This window comes from Copadichromis virginalis, linkage group LG5, assembly GCF_057382275.1.
Source record: "Copadichromis virginalis isolate Kocher_CV1m ecotype Utaka linkage group LG5, C_Virginalis_male_GT1.1, whole genome shotgun sequence".
NCBI classification, from domain to species: domain Eukaryota; kingdom Metazoa; phylum Chordata; class Actinopteri; order Cichliformes; family Cichlidae; genus Copadichromis; species Copadichromis virginalis.
The window spans coordinates 37,193,211-37,214,901 of NC_140622.1; the positions used below are offsets into that span (position 1 = coordinate 37,193,211).

The 21,691-nt window shown below is 39.9% G+C and overlaps 1 protein-coding gene across 4 annotated transcripts in view; it reads right to left on the reverse strand.

The window, feature by feature from the left end:
* Window positions 1-21,691, reverse strand: part of LOC146710269 (guanine nucleotide-binding protein G(s) subunit alpha-like) — a 56,455-nt gene that overhangs the window by 17,580 nt on the left and 17,184 nt on the right. For 2 of the 4 annotated variants that reach the window (XM_085457639.1, XM_085457640.1), the window contains 4 exons: window positions 17,634-17,706; window positions 11,050-11,104; window positions 10,294-10,413; window positions 2,880-2,977 (listed from right to left, as the gene is read on the reverse strand). In XM_085457639.1, the coding sequence (XP_085313765.1) occupies window positions 2,880-2,977; window positions 10,294-10,413; window positions 11,050-11,104; window positions 17,634-17,706 (346 nt within the window). Of the gene's footprint in view, window positions 1-2,879; window positions 2,978-10,293; window positions 10,414-11,049; window positions 11,105-17,633; window positions 17,707-19,632; window positions 21,396-21,691 lie in introns of those variants that run through there. The other 2 variants (XM_085457638.1, XM_085457642.1) reach the window with 2 other exon arrangements.

Here is a 21,691-nt window from a genome sequence, read left to right on the forward strand (position 1 = left end):
TCTTTCTCTGCTTCTCCGTTTACATAAGCACACAGAGGGGGGAGGGGAGCACTTCCGGTCTGGCCACCCAGCCCAACATCTGATCCATCATAACACTGGGGCTGCTGGGTGTGGAGAAGAGGAGAGGAGAGGAGAAGAGAGGACAGAGGAGAGGAGAAGGGAGGAGAGGGTTCCTGCAACAGAGGAAAACCCTCATTCAATTTCAATCTCTCTTTTCGATCTTTTGTCATTTTCAATCGCTGTCTCTCCTCAGATGCGTGAAACGCCGCATGTGTTCAATCACACTTCTTACAGTGATGGTTTTTCATGATCATCTCACTGACAGCCTGTGCTGTCAGCCCACCCGCCTCCCACAAAACATAAGAGTGCCACACACACGCAACTGTGACTGCGACAAACAACTGTGGTCGCATTTGCAACATGGAAATGACATGCATACACACCCCCCAATGACAACATACGCTCACAAAGACAGTAACTGAGTAACTAAAGTAACTGAGTACACATCAAAAATACGGCACAAAGTACAACTTCACATGCAGTAGAACTTCTAATTCTACTTTTTGGAAATGTATACAGAATTCACTCCTCATTCATTTGATTGCTTGAGTTACTACAGTGAGATTTTATGTAAAACATGCCACACAGAGCTGAAGGTGGACCTGGTGGCATGTAGTCCCTACAGATTAACAGTAAATCCTGGGAGGCAAAGTCATTCATTAAGCGTTTCATCAAATAGTTGATTTAACTATTTGTAACATATCAAAAGTCTTACAATTTGAACATGAATTTGTGCAGTACAACTTTACTTTTTGCTTCACTCGTTCCTCTTTTGATCTAAACCCAAAGGTTAGAAACTCGATAACTAATTATATGTGAAGCAGTTTAAAAATAGTTCCCCCTTAACCGGCTGCTACAGTAAAATATGCCATTTGAATTCATGCATCACCGTTATATCTAGTCATTTATTGCATGCTATGACCATGCAATAAATGACGAATATAATGCTATGAGAGCTTTTATATTTGATACTTGCTTTAAACACACAACGACAAATGAAACAGTCAGCACACGTCCCATACTGACGCATGTGATCGTTTTGTGTCTTATAATGAAGCCAGACTGACCAAAGACCAAAGGGAAAGATAACGTGCTTGGAACAGCAGAGGGAGAGTCAGGCGGCACGGGTTGGGGAAGTTCAAGCTAATGTTCCTCTAAATATGTTCCAAATTTCAATGCAGAAAACACAAAAAGATGTTCCAGGAAGATTAACCAATTCCCCATCAGTGAAAACACACACACTATCACCATCCAAAAAGTCTGCACTTTGTTTAGCAAAGACTAACCAGAAATCCACCTGACAGAAAAAAACCAATTGCCAGCACATGGAAACGAAACCTTTCAACAGTCCAATTCACAGCAGGAACATCTGTAACCAAGCATCATGGAAACTTTAGATTGGGTGAGCACAAATTTTAGTCAGAAAATGACCAAAATCGCAATTAATTGGTGCGACCAACACCGGCCATCTGTAATGCTTCTTTACACCCATGCTAGCAGCTCTTTGAGGCTTTATGGAGGCATTGAGGTGCTCTAAGCTAAATGCTGACGCTATGACACTAACATTTACCGTTTTTACTACCTTAGCTTAACATTTAAGCTAATATTTGCTAATTAGCACAAAATAGGAACAATAGTTGAACCAATGCAATGAACACATTTTTACTAATTATGCCACAGTTTGGCCTGACACATTAGTGGCTGCTTGAGGGAACTGTGACGTCAACACAGCACCATAGTCATAAATGTGAGCACAAGAAGTAGCAGTGTACTTTTCAATGATAAACACTTGAATATCAAGCCTTTGCCCACATGCGGTGCATGCCTTCATTTTCAGTTTTTCACGTGCACAAAGTTATTGTCTGTAGGATTCAATATTTCTATAAAGTTTTCTATGTGCTGGGGTCTATTGCTACCTGTTGCTCTGGCATGCTCTCAACAGCACTCGTTACCATGTGGAAAATCCATGTTTTAATAAATAAGCTATGTCAACACGTGCATGGGTAAGTGTCAAAACTGAGAAGAAAATTTAAATGGTCATAATAGTATGCAAACAAAGCGATTGCTAAGTTTTAAGCAGGTTTTTTTTTTTTGCAGAACATATAATCGCAGGCTTCAGGTTACAAAAGCTAGAAGGTGCATGGCAAACCAAAACGTCACCAAAGGACACTGCACACCAGCAGCTGTGATGCCATTTTTGGCATACACAAGCCACAACTGCAAGTATAGACTGCCTGCAACATTTCATACTGAAAGTGGCTTTAACCTTTATAGAAAGGTTTTAGTCCAAACTACAAAGGGAATCCCCTGGTGTCCCCACAAGGGAACTATCCACTGGGGACAACTAACGTGAGTCAGAGGTTTCATATTAACCAATTTAATGGTAGCTCAAATATTTCAGTCAATACTAAAGTGGTGGACCAACTAACAAAATACCAACACCATAACAAAGTCCACAAATCCTTTAAAAAAAAAAAGAAAAAAGAAAAGAAAAAAGAGACAACACATCATTATTTCCAGCCTAAAGAAATGATCTACAAAACTACTAAAATAAACTAGCCAAAATAAATACACTTGACAAAGTAGCACTGCATTCATTATCACCATTTAACTTCACACATTGAGCTCACATAAACCACAGGGAAACAACCCAACCCAACCCCCCCCCCCCCCCCCCCCCCAGAGCACACATTAAATGGTTTATATGTCTCACCTTTGAGTGTCAAAACCCGAAGAAGGAAGTTCTTAGAAATGTGCCCGTATTTAACTGCTAGTGTACGTACAGAGGTGAAAATAGTATAAGAAAAGCAAAGACTCACTATTGTGCGCAGTCGATGAGTTGATATTCGTTGGACCTTTCCCAGCATGCCCGCACACCTTCGTCCTGCCAGAGGATCTTTGCGTGGTCATAAAACTCCTGAAAAGACAAAAGCTTGTTTGGATCAGCAACACATCTGAGATCTGCGGCTTTCTGCGACTGGAAACAGGGTAACTGATTGTAAAAACAAGAATTACCACCTTATGGTTGTTAACCTCCACCAACACCTGAAGTTGCATTAATTAATTTCAATTACGATTTACAATAAATCAAATCTCCCTCCCTATAGTCATGCGTCACATATCCACAAGGTTTCTGGGAATGCACGGGCGTGGTTGGAGAAGTGCACGCCCAGATTTCGGCAGGTGTGTGGAGAAACTACAGCCAGACATCATTATTATCAAATGAGACAAAATATTTCTGATGTCCTGATTTTTAAATAACTGCAACGTGATCTAATTTGCAGAGACGCTTATCTCCAACTTTTCCCCATTTTTGTTCACTGTGAGGCGAGGGGACCATGAAGGGCGCCGGACAGACAGGTTAGACATTTTAAACAAAGTAGAGCCAGTAAAAGTTAAGACTTCATACCGTTTTAGCAATTCAGCTTACATCTGTCAACTTATGTTACCCAGTTACAATTGGCTAAATCACCCAGTGTTGTATGTCAGATGTTTCTTTGTGCTGGAAGTGATAAACTCCTAGTCTGTATGTTCCTCACTTTCTCTCTCTCAACAGCGCATGTTTTTGGATTTTTGGGGGCCTTTTGGACCACGCATTATGCATTACAGATGTTGGATATCATTAACTTACAGGGCCTTTCACACAGGAAGCAACATGTGCTGTGTTGACCTCCAAAAGTTGAGCAAACAGTCCAAAATATGTGCTAAGCTAGCCTTAACACATAATTGTTTGCAACCACATGTAGCGTATACACGTTCTATTCGTCACACAAATGTTCACTTCAATTCAGTTCAGTTATATTTATATACCGGAAAATCATAACAACCGCTGCCTCAAGGCGCTTTATACTGTAAGGTAAAGACCCTACAATAATAAAGGGAAAGCAGTTAAAGTTGGTCAAATGTGACTAACACTTACTGCTGTCGCATTTAGTCAGCTTTTGCAGGACATTCTGATGTCACAGTGAAGTTTACCTTTGACCTTTTAAATATAAAATGCCATCGCATAATTATTTTATTGGATTAAGCATTTGTTTATATTTCCTGTGATGTCACTGTGACCCTGATCACTATAGTGTAATCAGTTTAACCGAGTTCAGTTTCATGAAATCGCCTGAAAAGTGTTCAAGAAATGTAGCGTTTACAAGGCGGGATACAGAAGGACCGACAAACTAACGATCTGCTCTTAATATTAGTGACTAGTTATACATGAAAAAGTTGAGTGTGATCTTGGACAGGCCTGTGTCCCTTTCTTACAGCTGTATTTTTCATCTGGTTCTCGATGGCTGAAACCGTTTAAGGACAGCCGAGGGGTCAGTGATACACCCCAGCTTAGTTTGGAGTTAAAGGCCGGCTCGCCGAGGAGCAGCAGATGAGCAAACTGATATAAGCAGGAAACAGAGCAGTTCACAGAGTTCATGTAGAAACGGAGAGCTTTGTACCAACACAAGGCTAGACTGTCACTACGCAGGGGCCTATCTTCACTGTGATCTAGAATTGTCACATACAATGGAGACAGGCACAAAGAAGCCATTATGAGACATAGAGTTAAACTGTATACTATTAAAAAAAATCAGGAAGGATTAAGTAGGATAATGGAATGAGTAGAAGTCATGGGTTATCAGCTGAGCCTTTCACTTTAGAGAAGTGGCCTTTTGGGTAATTTGTACGTTCTGTATATGAGTGGCAATCTATTGTTAGTGTGTGGAAAGTAACATAGACAAAGTTACTGAAAATCGCCATAAAAGTGTTACCAGCTTCAGTGTAATTGTTAACCAAATGCTGGGCACTGTGTTTTCCACCTATCACTGCAGAGTTGGTCCGACAAGTAAAGACTAGTTAAAGGCTATGAGCTGGGCTAGAATCAAAACACTCTGAGAGATATAACTTGCTATGTAGCAAGTCCAGTATAGCTAGGCTTCATCTACATTAGCTGGGGAGGGTGGGTAACTAGCTCTCTTTGTTAACCCATTCTTTTTTTAGGCTCTGCGCATGCTCATGTAAAAAGGGGGCATTTGATGTATCCCTTGACTATTCCTACAAACAGAATTTAAAGACTGAATGTTGCCTACTTCTGACAGAGGGATAGGTGATTAAGATACATACAGGATATAAGAAATTAAACAAAAATGCAACAAATAAAGAGGACATGGGATTGGGGTTTTTTTTTTTTTTAATTATGGTACGCTATCAGAAGCTGCTGTGTGTTTCTAACTTGATGACTACAAAAGGTGCAAAGTGTGAAACTATAAAACATATTATAGGCTACTCAGTTCATTCAGGTGGGTCACATGACCTAATGCATGAGTTGTAGAAATAAGTTTAATTCGTCACCAGATCAAAGTGAACACGATTTTACTCATAGGCTAAAAACACAATTAGCTGCAGTTCGCAGAGTATAAAACAAACTTGGGAAAGGTTGGCAGCACAGGGCCTTTTGCATGTTCGCATGTTCCCAACGAGTCTGCTTCCTAAAGGTATGGATCAACAGGTTACATGTATAAAACACATTCCTTCTGCAGAAAATCTTTATCGCTCTTAGAGCACGCTCTAAACGCGGTGATTCTGAAACGACTGTGGTGATCTAGCTAAGTTCAATTAGCGCACAAAACTTTGGCTTTCAGCTCGGCATTCCACAGAAACCCACTACCGGTAATCTTGCTTCATAGTACACTCATCTGAAAAGTTAACCCTGGGAACTTTTTATCTTCTGACATGTTGCACAAAGTGAGATTTTGCACATGACATAAATGTTTGGCATTAAGGTGCTGTCACACTTTTTCAAAAGGCACTGCTCAACTCAGGAAACAGTTGTTACTTAACAGAAGAACTAACTGGTCATGTATCCGCCACTGCAGTTTTTAGAATTTATTTTATTTTACGCATGTGGATTTTAACTTTAACGTTTCGCTGTATCCGATTGATTGATCGTCCCCAAAGTGCATGCATACAGGTGAACTGTATGCACTTACTTGTTGTCTTTACACACACAGTCTTATTCATTATTGTTATTTTAATTTATCCCTGTAGACTGTGGGAAGAGCTCAGAGCAACGTTTTGGACGTGCTGGAATTCAGAAGGTCTAATGATCGTGACAATGACATTAACTTCCTTCTGAACCAACTTAGAAAAACTGAATGTAATGACGTAAAAACAAGTGAGACTGTAATTGCATCCTGGATTTAAGGGCTTTGAATTTATAGTTTAGGATAGCTAAAAGCTGTGTCAGCTGGGAAACGCTCTAATGCTCCTCCAACCCTAAACTGGATAAACAGTTAAGAAAATAGAAGCAGATGAACATTTTTCAGAATAAATGATCAACGAAAGCAATAAGCACCATTTGAAATAAATTGCAGCAAAGAAAAAAAAGTGCACACAAAAACTTTTTATAAATATTGCTAAATATAATTTCGTTTAATAATTTGTTTACCCTGCCAAAAAACAAAAACCCAACAACTACAAAGGATGTAATTTGTTATCATGATCAGCTCAACTACAAAAAGAAAAGGCCAAAAGAATCTAATAATTAAAATAACATAAAAAAGTGGGAAAGTTTAAATCTGGGTGAAATCTGTATCCATTGGTTGTTTTGTCAGACCAGCTTGTAAATCAGCTAACAATGTTGGCTTTAAGAAGAAAAGAAGTGTTTCAGTTAGGAGTAACAACTAACTCACTTATTCTCTTTTTTAACTTTATTTTGTTAAATAATACAGTAACCAGTAATATGTAAATATGGCTTTACCAATAAATTTGTTATTTTATTACCAGTTTCTTTCCCTTACAGTTTATGCAGGACTGTAAACTTCCTGCTGTATAAAAAGCTACAATAGCTATGCAAAGTTTTCATGTTAAGAACTGGAGCTTGCTTATAGACCCAATCTGAGATGCTGTGCTGCAGTTATCATTTAATTATATTTAAAAGGGTTCCTACAGAATTAGAATTAAAGTATCATTTATATGTTTTAGAAGTGTATGTGTTTATTAAGGCAGGGGTGTCTGTGTGAATGACTAAGTCTTTTATTTTTATATATTATTTTTAATTGCAAATCAATACACTTAGACAATGAAAAATGATAAGAGCATAAAATAAAACACAGATAAATCTTTATGCCAAATCCACAGATGACCTTTATTTATTTCCCATCCTTTTTTGATGCATCTCAGCCTTATGTACTTTTTCATGGTCACTTTCATTTAAAGACTTCCTGCATATTTGTTACTGTAAAACGAAAGTGAAGGGGTTGGTGAATTTGTAAACACACACACACCCCACCTGTCTGTCCTGAAAGAGGGATCACTCCTTTGCTCCTCTCCCTGAACGTTCCTTTTCTTTTTACCATCGAAAGGCTTTTAAGGATAGGGTATGCTGTGTGCTGCAAACAGCTGAGCACAGGTATGCAAAAATCAGTCTACAAAGACTAAGTTAGTACAAAAGTTTTTCTTTTAAAATGGAAAAAAAAGTTCAGTGCTTAATGTTTACAAAGAAAAAGTAATTTTAGTGAATAATAATTATGAGGATTGTTGATTAGACATAAAGCTTCGAGGGGAAATTCACAAAAAGCCTGTGGATATTCAACACAAGCCCTATGCTTATTGTCTGTCTACAGTGAAAGGCAGCGTCAACCAGTCAAACTGGTTTCCAGTAGACCCTAAGGCCAGGCAAGGGGGAGCGGGAAGAGGAGGCAGCTGAGGAGGAGCCGACCCCATCATTTCTCTTTCCTTAACAAATACGCGTTCAGATGGACAAACTGTTCAATTTTTGATGCTCTTTAAACACTGCTTTAAATAACCAGCTATCACTGTGAACTTTTCAAAAATCACAGCAGTACTTCACTAACAGCACTGCCTTCACGTTTGGATTTACTGTAATCCTCAACACCCTAAAATTAAAAAGAGTTCTGGTTTTTCCCTCCTGCAGTGGAAGTCTAGTGACGGACGGACAGCCCGAGGGAAGGGTCAGCTCGAGATAGGCCCACATAATAAATTTGCCATGACGTAACAGAGACAATATCAGGAGACTTCCTTTTGCTTACACACAAATACGCTCACTCTTTACTGGAAACTCAGCTGTAAACGACAAATGTACAAGACAAATGTACACGAAAGGAGCAACCAGTTTAAACACTAAGGCCACCATGCTGGAAAAACACAGACTCTGTGTTCTTTTCCCTCTATGTAACCGCTCCCCTGTTAGACAACAACTGAGTAATGCTGCACTCAGGAGTTTCATTTATTTTCTGCTTATAGAGATTTACTCATCAGTTAATTTGACCTATATACAATAAACATAGAAAGTATAAGATCACAAAAAAGAAAAGCTGCAAACTCACATTTGGGAAACTAAAGTTAGGGATTTTTTTCCTCCCGTTTATCAGAAACTATCACTATTAAAGACCCGGTTGTTTGAATCCCTGCTTTAACAGTGATTGTCAGCTTCTCACAGATGGCGTCCCAAACGCAAAGGACGTGTTTTTCACTGTGTGTGGTTGCATGATCATAATCTTATTGTCAGATTTGTCAGCAGATAATGGGGATAGTTATAGGGCCAAAACAAAATATTCATTCACTTTAAACATGCATTTACTGAATGTGTTAAAAACAAAAACAAAAAAAACAACAACACTTTTTTTGAATGTATGATTTCCTTAAATTTTAAATTAGTACATAATTTAAATGAAAAACAACCAGATAAATGAAGAAAGGGAGATGGATGCAGGGCAGGACACAGGCTGATCTGGTGTAGAGATAATGGTGTGTTTTTCAGTATTAGCGCACCTTCATACACTAACCCACCTCAGGAAACCGGTCGTTCCATCATCTCAGCAGACAAATCAGAGTAGCATACATACATAATTCCACCATGTGAACAGGAGCCGTCAGTTCGGCATACAGACGACAAAAGGTCTGTATGCCAAACTGTAAATTGGCAAGTCAGGGTGTCATAAAGTGTATGCTGATTTGAGAACGTAAGCTGACTGGACAGAACACCGGCATCGCAGCGACACACAGAGAAACGGAGAGCCAACATCTCCTGACCCCTCTGTCCCCAAAAGTGGACCAGGTGAGAGACCACCTCATCCATAGCTGCAACAAACTGTTCCCAACATAAGCTCATCTATTGAAACATTTTCAACTTTTGCTTCTTTTGCATGATCTTGGCTCTAGCTAAGCTAAAGTAAGCGATTGGGCTTTTAGGGTGGAGGAAACACATTCAACATCTGATTCGCTATAGTAAAAATGCAAAAAAGTAATCAATGTGCCACATTCAATTAAAGATCAATGTAATTTAAAAAAAATCTATTTTTTTAAATAATCATTGGATGCAAAATTGTAATTGAAATTAAAATTTAATTAACTGCCCACTGTTAGATAGTTAACAAAAAAAAGCTTGAATTTTGCGGTCATTGTGTACTTACTGAAATATTGGAGATTGTTCAGTAGCGAAACACAAATTTAAAGCCAGAATACTTAACACACAAACTGATTCTGTGGCCGCAGATTTCAACCCCAAGGGGCGTCCAGTGAAGGGTGAACATTACTTTGTAAAATATGATTGATCAACTAATCTGGAACACCAGTCTTAATAACAGAAAGACATGAGCAAATAAATCAATGAATCAATCTCCAGATCAGTGGTGGGACCTTCATCGACTTCCTCCCAGGCCGCTGGGAGCAGACTGGTCTACGCGTTTATGGAAGACATGTCCCTCTGGACACATTTAGGTTTATTACAGACAATTAGAGTTAATCGGCGGTGTGGTACTCTCAGGTGAGAGGCTCATTCAATTGACAACCTCCCAAGCGGAAGCACACTTGCTAATTACTGAATCACCACGCAAACACACCAGGCGGACTCATACAGGCTGTCGCGTGATACCTTACTCACCTCTAGCACAACTAGCCAGAACACCTGTAAGATTCAGCAGGTTAGTAATGAGAATCTGACACATTTACACCTGTTAGTGCAAAATAGCAGGAGCGATTTTACAACAAAAAACACCCACTGGGGAAAAAGAGATTTGATTTATTAACTTGCAGCAGCTTTGTTTAAAACCAAATTGCTCTTCAAAAATTGTGCTGTTCAATTTTGTTTTATTGTCTGATCACATGTTTCATTGTGTCATGACATTCATTATTTTCTTTACACACAGATCAAGAGGTTCGAATGAAAGCAGAAGGAAACAAACTGCATTTAAAAGTCAGAGATCTGAGATGAAGTACAGTTGAACTTACTGTAGGAAAATCAAAATCCTTCTGGTTTACTAGGTTCAGGACATAATCAATCCGAGACTGGTTCTCAGGACAGGCTAACTGGCAAGGAGGTGTGAGCGTATTCATGGCCGCCACAATCGTCTGTATGAAAAGAACACACAAACACAAAAAGCCTCATTCATTAATATTATTCATAAATGTGTTTACACTGCCTCAAAACGGCTTTAGATACAAATTTTCATCATCTTAGCCCCTCAGTCACCCACGCCTAGAGGCTGTTTAGCCATCGCCAACAACCACCACCTGCTAGTGATAAATCTGTATTCCCCATGTGGTTGGAGGTATTCGAGACTGCACCGCAAGCCTCCATCTGATTGCTTTGGTCGCTAGCAGGTTGCTTCTGCACTTTTTGAAATTTCTCCACCACCCAGCGAGTGGGTAGTGGGTGTTTGTAGACGAGATGATGCAAACTACAAGTGACTGTGACAATGTGGTACTGCCCAAAGTAACAGCAAGGAGAGTTGTGGTGCAGCAAATTTTTGTAACGACTCCCAGCTGGTTGGGAGCGCACATGGGGTCGCTGACCGGTCTGAAGCAATGTGTGACTGAAAGCCTCCTCGCTTAGAATACAGCATTGAGTTTTGGATTTTTTTATTTATTTTTTTAAGAAGCTATAATCCATGTTTTTTCCTCTTTTAGCCAAAAACCTGCATATCAGACAGAACATTACAAAGAAACATCATTCATCTATCAAAGGAAAAAAGAACAGTGTCTTACCTCTATAGCTTCTTTAATGTTGTTTTTAATATCATGAATTTTCTGTTTTTTCTCCCTGTGAAGAGAAGAGTTCGCATGTGCTTTATTTATTTATCACTTAAAAGCATAGATGGCAACTAGCTTTAATTGACCTAAGCTACAAAGGTTAACAGTGAATGATGACATTTAAAGAAATATTCATGTACAGCTATAAATCCAAATATGGCCATCGCAGTGCAACAGGGACAGGAAACAATATTTTTAAATAAAAACTGTAATTACACAGAGATGTTTTGTTTCTTCAGTGTCAGTCCCAGTGGATTCCAGTGGAAATGTGCTGTGTAATATTAACTTCTCCAGGATGTATTTGTCAGCCTAGAGCTAAATTATATCTGACATCAGTATTACGACTGCCCCACGTACACAGATATTTTGTTTATTTGCTGACCAAGTGCAACCACTGAATTTTGCTGATACCAAAGAAGAACAGAACAGCTTGTCTTAATTTTGACAATGACATTCATTAATAGGGATGGGTACCGGTATCCGGTGCCATGATGGCACCGGTTCTGACATAAACGGTAGTAACCAGACCGAAAAGCAGCGCACATTTCGGTGCTTTATTTCGGTGCTTTTTTTTCCTGAGCTGTGATACACTTCTAGCCAATCATTTTACGTTTCCGAGGATAGTAGGCGGGTCCAGGTAGGTACGTTCTTTTAGAGCAGAGCTACAGATTAAAAATGCCCAAGGCGAAGCGGTCAAAAGTCTGGCTGTACTTCACAGCAAAATATGCAAACTCAGCAGCAACAAGTGCTTTAAGCTGATACTGTCAAAGGAAGTAACACCTTGAATCCGATGAAACACCTGGCGACGCATAGCGTTTTTTTTAAAAGCCCAGAAATGCGCCGTATTTGATAGCTTGCTGCGAGACCTCACACCGAGCACATCTACTGCGGGTGGGTTGCCTGTTATGCAACATCCCCCAAAAACCCGGAGAGGAGCGTCCTGGCCCCTAGCCCTGCCAGTGTAGCAGAAATGATGACGGATGATGATGGCAGCAGCAGCCATTCTTCTCTGCATGAGTAACTTAATGTTGTTCGTGTGTGATTTACGTTGAGTAGGCTAACCACGTTATTACATTAATGCACGTAAGGTGAACTAGCAAACACCGTCGTAGTTACATGCGGCTGTCTTCTTGTTTGATGGCAGATACTCCCTTCACCCTGGCCAAAAAGGCTAAAATGACCAAAGAAAAAGAGGGAAACAGTTAAACATGAGAGGTTTTTGGACAAAGTTTGTGTTTTTTTCCAGTGTTTAAGCACTGCTTCCAGCCAAGAGTGATACCATATATGCCCTATAGCTGCAGAAAAGGCTAACATTGTTATCTTTTTACAAAAAACAAGCTGACCATGAGAGGTTTTTGGACCAATTTTGTGTTCTCCATTCTTTAAGCACCCGTTTGAGCACCGTTTGAGCACCGGCACCGTTTCAAAAGTACCGGTTTGGTACTAGTATTGGATAAAACCTAAACGATACCCATCCCTATTCATTAAGCACTAAACCACACAGCTAGTTGATTGTTATAGTACATTTTTGTACTATAGTTTGAGAAGTCATGAACACCAAGGAGCCCAAAGTACTGCTAAATTAAATAATACGGTCCACATTTTGTCCTTCCTTGTCGTTGTAGAGATAAACAGAATTTCACAACATGGCAGTTCATGCAATCTGTGAGCTTTGCTGATATCGCGAAGCACTGACGTCACACAGAAACATAAGTGCTGGATTCCTTCAAATGTGTCCTGACAAAACACAAAAGTCTGGTTGTTGAAATTCAGATTTGATAATGAATTCCACAAATATCTCAACAATGGGCTACTTAACCTTACAGCAAGAATACAAACCCTAAAATTAAGCGTATACAACTTGTGCTGAGGGGAAAGATTTTAAATTAAAGGCATGGGTGGATATCTCTCGCTCATGCGTCCTATGTAAAATGTAAACAATACTTCCCAGTTGTAGCCACTTCACATGTTAATATAAAAGCACATGTGGGCATTTTAATCAGCTACCATCGCTAGCTGGCACTGAAATAGTAAAATATGTCAATATTTTAACCAAAAATATAATATTTCTGGGATGAATGCTGGTCATTTCTAAATTGATATTCGAATCTTTTAAAGCGTTGTTGATAATAAGGTGGATTAAGAACAATTATATCAGAACAGGCAACACAACAGCAGCACAAATTCTCCAAAACAACCCCGTGTCACTTATTCTGAGCACTTTCTGCCTTATTCCAGATGTGAATTTTTGCAGTGATCCTCATTCTCACCTATGACTATTTCTCCATACAGAGACCAACACAGCTGTACAGATTTCTTTCGTCTGCATATTTACAAATATTTTTAAAAAGCACCCAATTTCTCTAAATAATTGCCATTTAAATTCATGGCAGTAGGATATATTCCTGACTGGTGAAAAAAAACAAGTCAAAAAAGCACAGAAGACCTGAACACGCACTGCAACTGACCTAATGACATGAAACGCAATCAGGCTAAAAAGAGAAATCCACCCCAAGTACAAAAATCCATTCAGAAAATTGCTTTCACAGGATTTTTGCACACATCCCTGTTTTGTTTTTTCAAGGCAAATATTAATCGATTCCTTTCTGATTGCTGGTCAAACCAGTCGCTGACTCTATGTGACAAAATTCACCAAAACACATGCAGTAAGCAGCTTCAGGTACTTTTCCTGCTATGAACATATGTGTCACAGTCAGTAATCACTAACTAACAGCAAGTCTGTGAATAACTTGATAAAAGGTCAAATAAAACCTGACTGTGTTTGAGTTTGTGATCTCTCTACGGTCTAAAGCATAAGTGTCAAACTCTGGCCCGCAGCCTAATTACATTTGGCCCGCGAAGCCACACCAAATTACTATTAGAGCTGTCCTACTGGTATTATACAGCTAATATATATATTGTTTAGTATTAAGCTTTGCTTGTTCCATATTCAGTTTTTCAGCAAAACTTGTTTGAGTCCATAAGAAAAGATTCATTCTCATATCTGGAGGAAGATTTTTTTTTCAATAAATATTAATGTTAGCCCGCGACTTTGTTCCAGTTTTGAATTTTGGCCCACTGTGTATTTGAGTTTGACACCCCTGGTCTAAAGGAAGCTTTGCTCAGGTAACACTCGAGTACAACCATGAGTGCACTCTGTTGACCACTGTTGACCTACCAAGTCCAACAGAGTCAGTCCTTTCTCCCAGTTAAACTGTCATTAATCTAAAAGAAATGATGTGAGTTTCTAAACTCAGCTGCTTTAAATCAAATCTCCTAGATAACAGGCTGTAATTCATAAGGCTACAGCTTTTATATCAAATTATTAACATCATTCTATATTACCACGGTATGCTTTAAAGTGAGCTTAAAAAGCAAGTTGCTAGCCTATGACTCGCGTCCCTCTGCTTCACAGTCAGATCCATCTCTCACTCATAATGTCTCGATTTATTTTAAAAAAACAAATAAAATGGTGATGGCACAAATACTCAGTTTGATGTTAGTCTATAGGTTTACCTGGCGACCCAACCTTGTCATGTGTTTCATTCTCTTTGTCTAACTTGTTTATATTTTCTTCCAGTTGGCTTATTGGTTGACTCAACAGTTGTAGCCTGTCTAAAAAAACAAATAATAAAATAAAATAAAAAAATATTGTCCTGATGCTTTTTGGCTACATCTATGTGAACACTCCCACTCGCCTGAAAATACAACAAAGTGATTGAAAGCATTGTTAAGAACATGCCAAAGTAGCATGTGGTGATATAACCCTACCCATAAAGAAATCCCAGCCAATCAAAAGTATACAAGAAAGCAGCAAACAACGCAGCACACGGCAGCTTCACCTCCATCCTAGCTGGGAGGAGCCAGGATGTGAGGAAGCAACATGAGTGAGGGAATTGAGGCTCCATGTGAATGTAATGAAACTCACTCAAATGCTATATTCCTCACACTAGGACCTCCACAAGATAAATAAGTAAATAACAGATCACCTCTATTAAAAGGAGCTGTCCTGCTCAGTCATCTCTCGTGTCCCCCACCCATTTCCTGGTGTGTCACTAAACACCACCATCATCATCATCCCACTACCGGCTCCTTACAAATACCTGTGCCTGACCTTACCTTGAATGGCAAAGCCTTGCATGCAGAGGGGGAAACCCACAGAGTGAAAAGGAACCCTAACAAAGACTGGGAATTCATCACTGCACCGGGGCGCCTGGGTCTGTGAGAAGCGTCTGTTTGATGCGACCCAAAAATAAGCACATGATGATTCTTCTAGCCCAAAACCCCTTTCAAGGAAACTGATGATTAAGAATAGAAAAATGTGACTTTTATTTCCACTGCATCAAGTTGGGAAGGAGTTTTAGGAAATTCACAAGACAGGGTGGCTAAAAGCACCCAAAGCCATGTTTCCACATGAAAAGCTGACAAGGACAAAGCCTTCCTCCTGTGCCACACAACTTTTCACTAATTTGCTCCACAACAATACAAAAAAGCCCCAACAACTTTATTTTCCTGACTCACAGGAATGACAGGAGCTCCTCCCCTCTGTTAAGAACATCGGGTTGAAAAAGTGAGAATATGTTTAGTAAATTTTACAGTTTACCAAAAGGAAAAACCTTTTACTTCTTTGTTATAAATGCGAGACAACATAAAGCACATCTAAAGCTGTGTAATTACCTTTAAAAGGCATTTTGCTGCTTAAACTTTCTCTAAGCAACCTTTTTCAGTCACTGCGTCTATTTATCAGTAATGTTAACAAACAGCTGGCTCACAGCACAACCCAGACACCAACGCAAACTTGCAGTAAGTACAAAAAAAGACAAACTCATGTTACTTCAGATGGTACACAGTTCAGCAGAGTTCTCCATAGGGATTTTGATTATGAGCCATAATACTGTAGCGATCCAAAGTGAACATAATACGAGGTTTGATATTGTGAAACGATGGTATGATATCAACCTTCCTTAAAGACATTATATTCACCATGTTGCAGAAAAAAAAAACTATAACCAATCAAATGGCAGCGATCTTCTACCAGTGTGATTGACAGGAGATCAGTGTTACCATGGAAATGTTTAAATCAAGCTCTATTGTACCAGTGACAAAGTTAGACAGGAAGTGGTTGGTTAGAAGGATGTCCACCTGTTATGTTGGGCAGTAATCAGTCCATACCAGCAGTTAGGCTAATGTTAGCTAACATTAGCCAGAAGAAAGACCGTCTGATGCAACTCGGCTAGCAAATATTCATCCGGCATTGGTAGTCTTATTAAATAAACTTTTTTATCCTTATACTGACACCAAGGTGTACATTTATCTTTCAGCCACTGTAGACTGCATATAAATGACAAGCATAACAGGTCAGGACAAACTGGAGTTTGTCTCCTCACTGATTTGGTTGATGCTAATTGTAGATAGAACGCGAGTACGTGCTCTGCCGACGTCACGTTGACTTCAGTGCACTTAACGACAGGTGTCATTACTAACAATGGTTTTCTGGAAGAAAGAGTCTCAAATTGTCTACACATTCCCAATTGTCTACACCTGACGAGGCGTGGATAAAGGCATGCCTCAGGTTGGCTCAGGGAAAGATGCCACTTCTTACCTTCATGCTCTCCGGGCTGTCGTCTTTAGCTGAGGTTAAGTAATTTAAAATAAAAACAATGTTTCTGCAAACTCTGGACTCAGTCTACACTTTATGTTGCGTCGAGCCGGGCTGTGACATAAGGACCTGGAAGTCTGTTTTAATTCTTATAAACAATGTGGAGTATATTTAACCAGCATGCATCCCTACTGATTTTAGAAAAGGTAAAAACCAGAAGATCCTGCTGTGCATGAAGTTAATACAAAGTAAGGAACTACTGCAGCAGTGCTTCTGCAATCTAAAAACAGTTTACACTCGCTGCATTACGAGGTTTTATAAAAAGGTAAATGCCTCTTAAAATACTGCACTTGATGCATATTGTTTAACCCACTATGATAAAATACTAAGATATATATATGGAATTTGTTGGTGTATAGACATGTATAGAATATTTTTTTAAACAGTTATCATAAAAGGCTTTCAATCTGATTTACCATTTTCACAATGAATCCAATAACATTTTGTTTTTTCTTTCATTGTCCAACTAACACTTCAAATACAGTATTTCTATTAGCTATAATATAAAAACAAGCTGGAAACAGCTGCTAATTCATCACTTCTAAATATATGGTTAAAGAAATTATTTATAGGCAAGAACAGTAACATCCAATGCTTCTTTTTACTTCTGTATTTAAGGTGATTTTAAAAGTAATAACTAACCAAGTCTCCTGCTCTACCTGAAAACTTGAAGACTGGTGGGAAAGGTATTTTGTATCAGTGGTATCTTCTTAATGCCCCATTACTCCTCTCCAAAACATCATTACATAATTTAGGTATTTGGTCAACAAATATGTCAGTACCTGAGCAGATATCCATCTAAATGGGTTCCTTTACTCTAAAGAGAAACTGTGGGAGTGTTTAGTGAATAGTGAACTGAGGGGGAACCAGCGAAACTTACTCTGCGTTGAAGCCATTAACGTGCAATATTCGCATCTGTTTGACTATCGTACTTTTCCCGGATTCACCAGCCCCTGAAAGCAGAGAAACAACAAGTCAGACAAGAGTTTCATGAAGTTGTACAAGCAACTAAAATATCCAGGAAGGAGCAGAGATGGAAGGCATTTTGATGTTCCAAGGTTAGACGAGTCCTGGAAGCACTAAACAGCGATGCCTTTAATGATTTGAACTACAACAATGTTGCACCTTAGCAGAGAAGTCCTGTCCATTGTGCACAGACATTGCCCTGTCACAGGCCTTACCTACTTTTAAACAGTGCATGTTACACAAAAGCCAAAAGGCGAGACCTCGATGTACCCAACCTAAGAGTCAAGAACCTTTTACTTTTCTTATCTCTTTTTACTGCTCTTATCACTGACTGCTCTTATCTTATGTATGAAGAAACTTGAGTTTTACTTGAGTATTCCCATTTCAACAGTGCATTTTACTTCACTGTGTTTAAGAAGGAAATATCCTTTTTTAAAACATTACTTCATGTATTTGTTACTTTGCAGTTTCTGATTTTACATTAAAAAAAACAAAAAGGTCAGCGTATTATACACACTGCATTGTTAAAGATTAAACCGGTGGTTCCTGCCACTTCTGGCTAGTGACCTCTTCCAAAGGCAGTTCCTCCAAAGAGAGATTTCCCCTTTAAACGTCTCATTTAAAGAACAATTTTGAGACCCATTATGTCACAAAGCAACACACACAGACCAGAAAAGCAAACCTCATGACCCCTTAGATTTCTCCTGTGACCCAAACCCTTATCTTGGGAACCACAGGTAACTTCATGAATTGTTCTACCTCACCTTGGCAAAGCACTAAACACTAGGATACTACTTTTAACTTGTACTACGCATTTTATGCAACACTGAATCGTAAATACATTTAGCTTGTGTAGTTTTACATAGGGAGGCTGATGCACGACACGTGCACTTTCACCAAAGTCTGCCCCTTCTTCCAGAGGCGACAAGGACCAAGGAAAAAAAAAAAAAAGCTCCAACATGTAGACAACTATTCTCTCCCCGAGCATGTCATTCAGGAGAAAAACTGCTAGACCCTGAACCCTGATGTTAATAATTAAGAAAAAAAATTTCTGGATAAGAACAGCCTTCAACGTGTCCTTGCAAAACTGAGTGTGAAAGGAGCCCGGCCATCACATCTCCATCCCCAAGCACCAGGAGCCAGCCAGGCTACAGGCCTGCTTTTCAGAGAAGGCGTAGAGCGAGAGAAACAGGCATTCAAGGCAAACTAGTAATCCTAATTTGCACTCTGTAGTCCAGCACAAGGGCTGGCCTTAAGGTTCACACTGCATCATGTCAGGAAGGCTCTCGTGATGAGGCCAAAAATAGCTTTACCAAATAATGGCTAATTAGAGGATATTAATTTCCAGAGTGGGTGGTGTGGACGGATTATGCAAAAAGAGAGAGAGAAAAAAAAAAAAGTATGTCATATGCAGTATGAAAACTAGGCTCAACCAGGATGTACGCAGCAGCCACAAATGAACCAGATCACAAGTTTGGTTTTTTTTGGGTTTTTTTACATGTGTGGAGGTGAGAAAGAGCCATGCACAAACGCCCGCGAGTGGCCTCCCGGCCTCTGCGTGGTGCCTGTGTGTGTGTGTGTGTGTGTGTGTGTTGTGTGTGTGGTTCCCTCACACAGATGGTGGTGTCTGTCTGCCCCCCTCTCTCTCACATGTTCTGCAATCATGCTCCATAATATCCCATGAATGCAGACAGGCCTGCTTTTTCAACTGTCCTGTGCCAAGACGCTTGAAGCGAATTAGTCGGGACTTCATGGCGTTGCATCAGTTCTTGATGCCTTGCTGTAACAGTGGTCCTTACACACTTTTCATGGGTACAGTCTGCTACAGTGGCACCAACATGAGTTAAACAGGTGAAAATGCTGTTTTGTAGGAACAAAATGGAAACAGTAATGTTAAATTTCACAAAACCTACCCAACAGCAGTAGCCGGTGAGTTGCCCGGTATATCTGTTTGTCTTTTTGGAGCTGCTTCTCAATCTTTTTGTTGGCTTCCCTCTGTGCCTTCTCCTCATTTCGTTGGTCTTCAGTCTTACTATTGCCAAGGCAGCCCATCTTCCCAAAAACCCAGTTGCAGGTTCAGGGTTTGGAGGCAGGGCGGTTGATATGGTTGGGGTAGGTGGGTGAAAGAAGAGGGTGATGGTCAGAAAAGAGAGGATCTTTTTTTAAATCAATCCCAAATTCCTAGACTGGCCCAAGAGAGGAACACCTGGCTCCAAATGGGTGACATGTATCTTGCCAGATGCAGAAGAAGTAGACGCCAGGTAGTAGACAGTGAGCTTCACCAGGCTTTGGCAAAATGTGTATGTGTGGAGGAGGGGATGGGGTGGGGGGTGTGGATATTTACTGGCAATTTATCAGCAACAGATCAGTCAGAAAGGAGCAGAGCTACGATGCCGCCCTTCTCAGATGCTTGATTCCTGTAGTTTTTTCCCCCACTGTAAATCCGCAATGAAGTCATCAACATTGATATGAGAGTGGATGTAAAATTTCCAGCTTCTGGCTGCACATGAATGAGTGTCTAGGGATGGCGATGGTGCTGGTGGTGGGGTCCAGATTCCTTAAAGGTGTATTTTTTTTTTACCCCCCCTTCTTTTCCTCCTTTGTTTTAAATATACACGTATGTATATTTTCTCAAGCTTTGATGTTAAATCTTCCTCAGCAAATGTCTCCTCCGGAGCCCATCTTTGGCAGATGCCTCACTACTCTGCCGTTCAATTCATTTCCACTCACAACCAAAAAGAGCCCCGTTTTCTTTTTTTCCATCGACTCTCCCTTTAAATATAATTTCAGGTTATTATTTGAAATCCTATCTCAGGCTGGCCAGGAAAAAAAGCACATTAACAGGGCGGATGGGGAGAAATTAAAAAATTAATATTTCCTCTTAAAATGACGGCATGTGAATCATCAGGCTACAACCCGGGCTTCTGTCTCCACCACAACAGTCACATTATATATAGGAGCCTTATCAATAAGATCCCGTTTTTAGCCGATGTCCAAATTATTTCCTCTCCCCCGTAAGTAGATGCTGGTGCTTGGCTTTTTTTTCCTGAGGTTTCACGAGAACCCCCCCCACCCCCCAAAGAAAAGAAAAAAGGAAAAAAGAAAAGAAAAAAAAGGGGGGAAAGAAACAAGGCCCCTTCTCCGTCCTTTTTCTCTCCGTAACGTCAATTTATATTTCTCCTCACATCAGAAAGCTTCTCCGGGGCCGAGCTAAGGCGGTGTTTGGCAGCTGGATGTCCTTGAATATAGCGCGATATCCAGGTGATATTCGTGGAAAATCCTCCGTTATTTTCCCGTTTGGCGCAGGTACAAGGCGCTGTCAAGTCTCTCGGATTTTTGTATTCCCTTTGAATCCGTATGGTAGATTATGGTTACATGTGCATGATACATGAACATACCGCGGTGTTTTCAATCACTGGTCCAACGGCGACGCTGTCATTTTTAACCGCCGACAGGCCGCGGTTGCTCCGATGAACCGGTCGGGAAGGTGAGACTCGTTTCTTTGCTGTGTTACCCTGAATTATTTTTGCCCACCTTTTTTTTTCTCTGAGAATTGAACATTGAGATAGATAGCGTTGTAGAGGCGGGGTGGGGCAAACGGCTCTCACGGAACCCTGGGAACGAAGAACCGTGGTCAAGTTTTCCGGGACGGAGAAACTCGACTTCCGCTGGAAGCTTTCACAATAAAAGCCGAAAGGACGCATAAGCGGAACTAATCTCTTAAAAATAGATGTTTTCGTCCTTTTTAAGTATTTTTTGCTGACACACACAAAAACAAATACAGGGTGTGTATACAGTTAGGTCACACGTCTTTGATTTAATGTTTTTCTGTGTTTTCATTTTATTTGTATTCTTGCACTCTACAAGACATTGCCTGATTGTATACTGGACCTTTGTGCAATCCCTCAGTTCACAGTTCACTAATTCGAGGTCATTTCTTACTATTATATATGAGAGTTTATTTTGACTGAA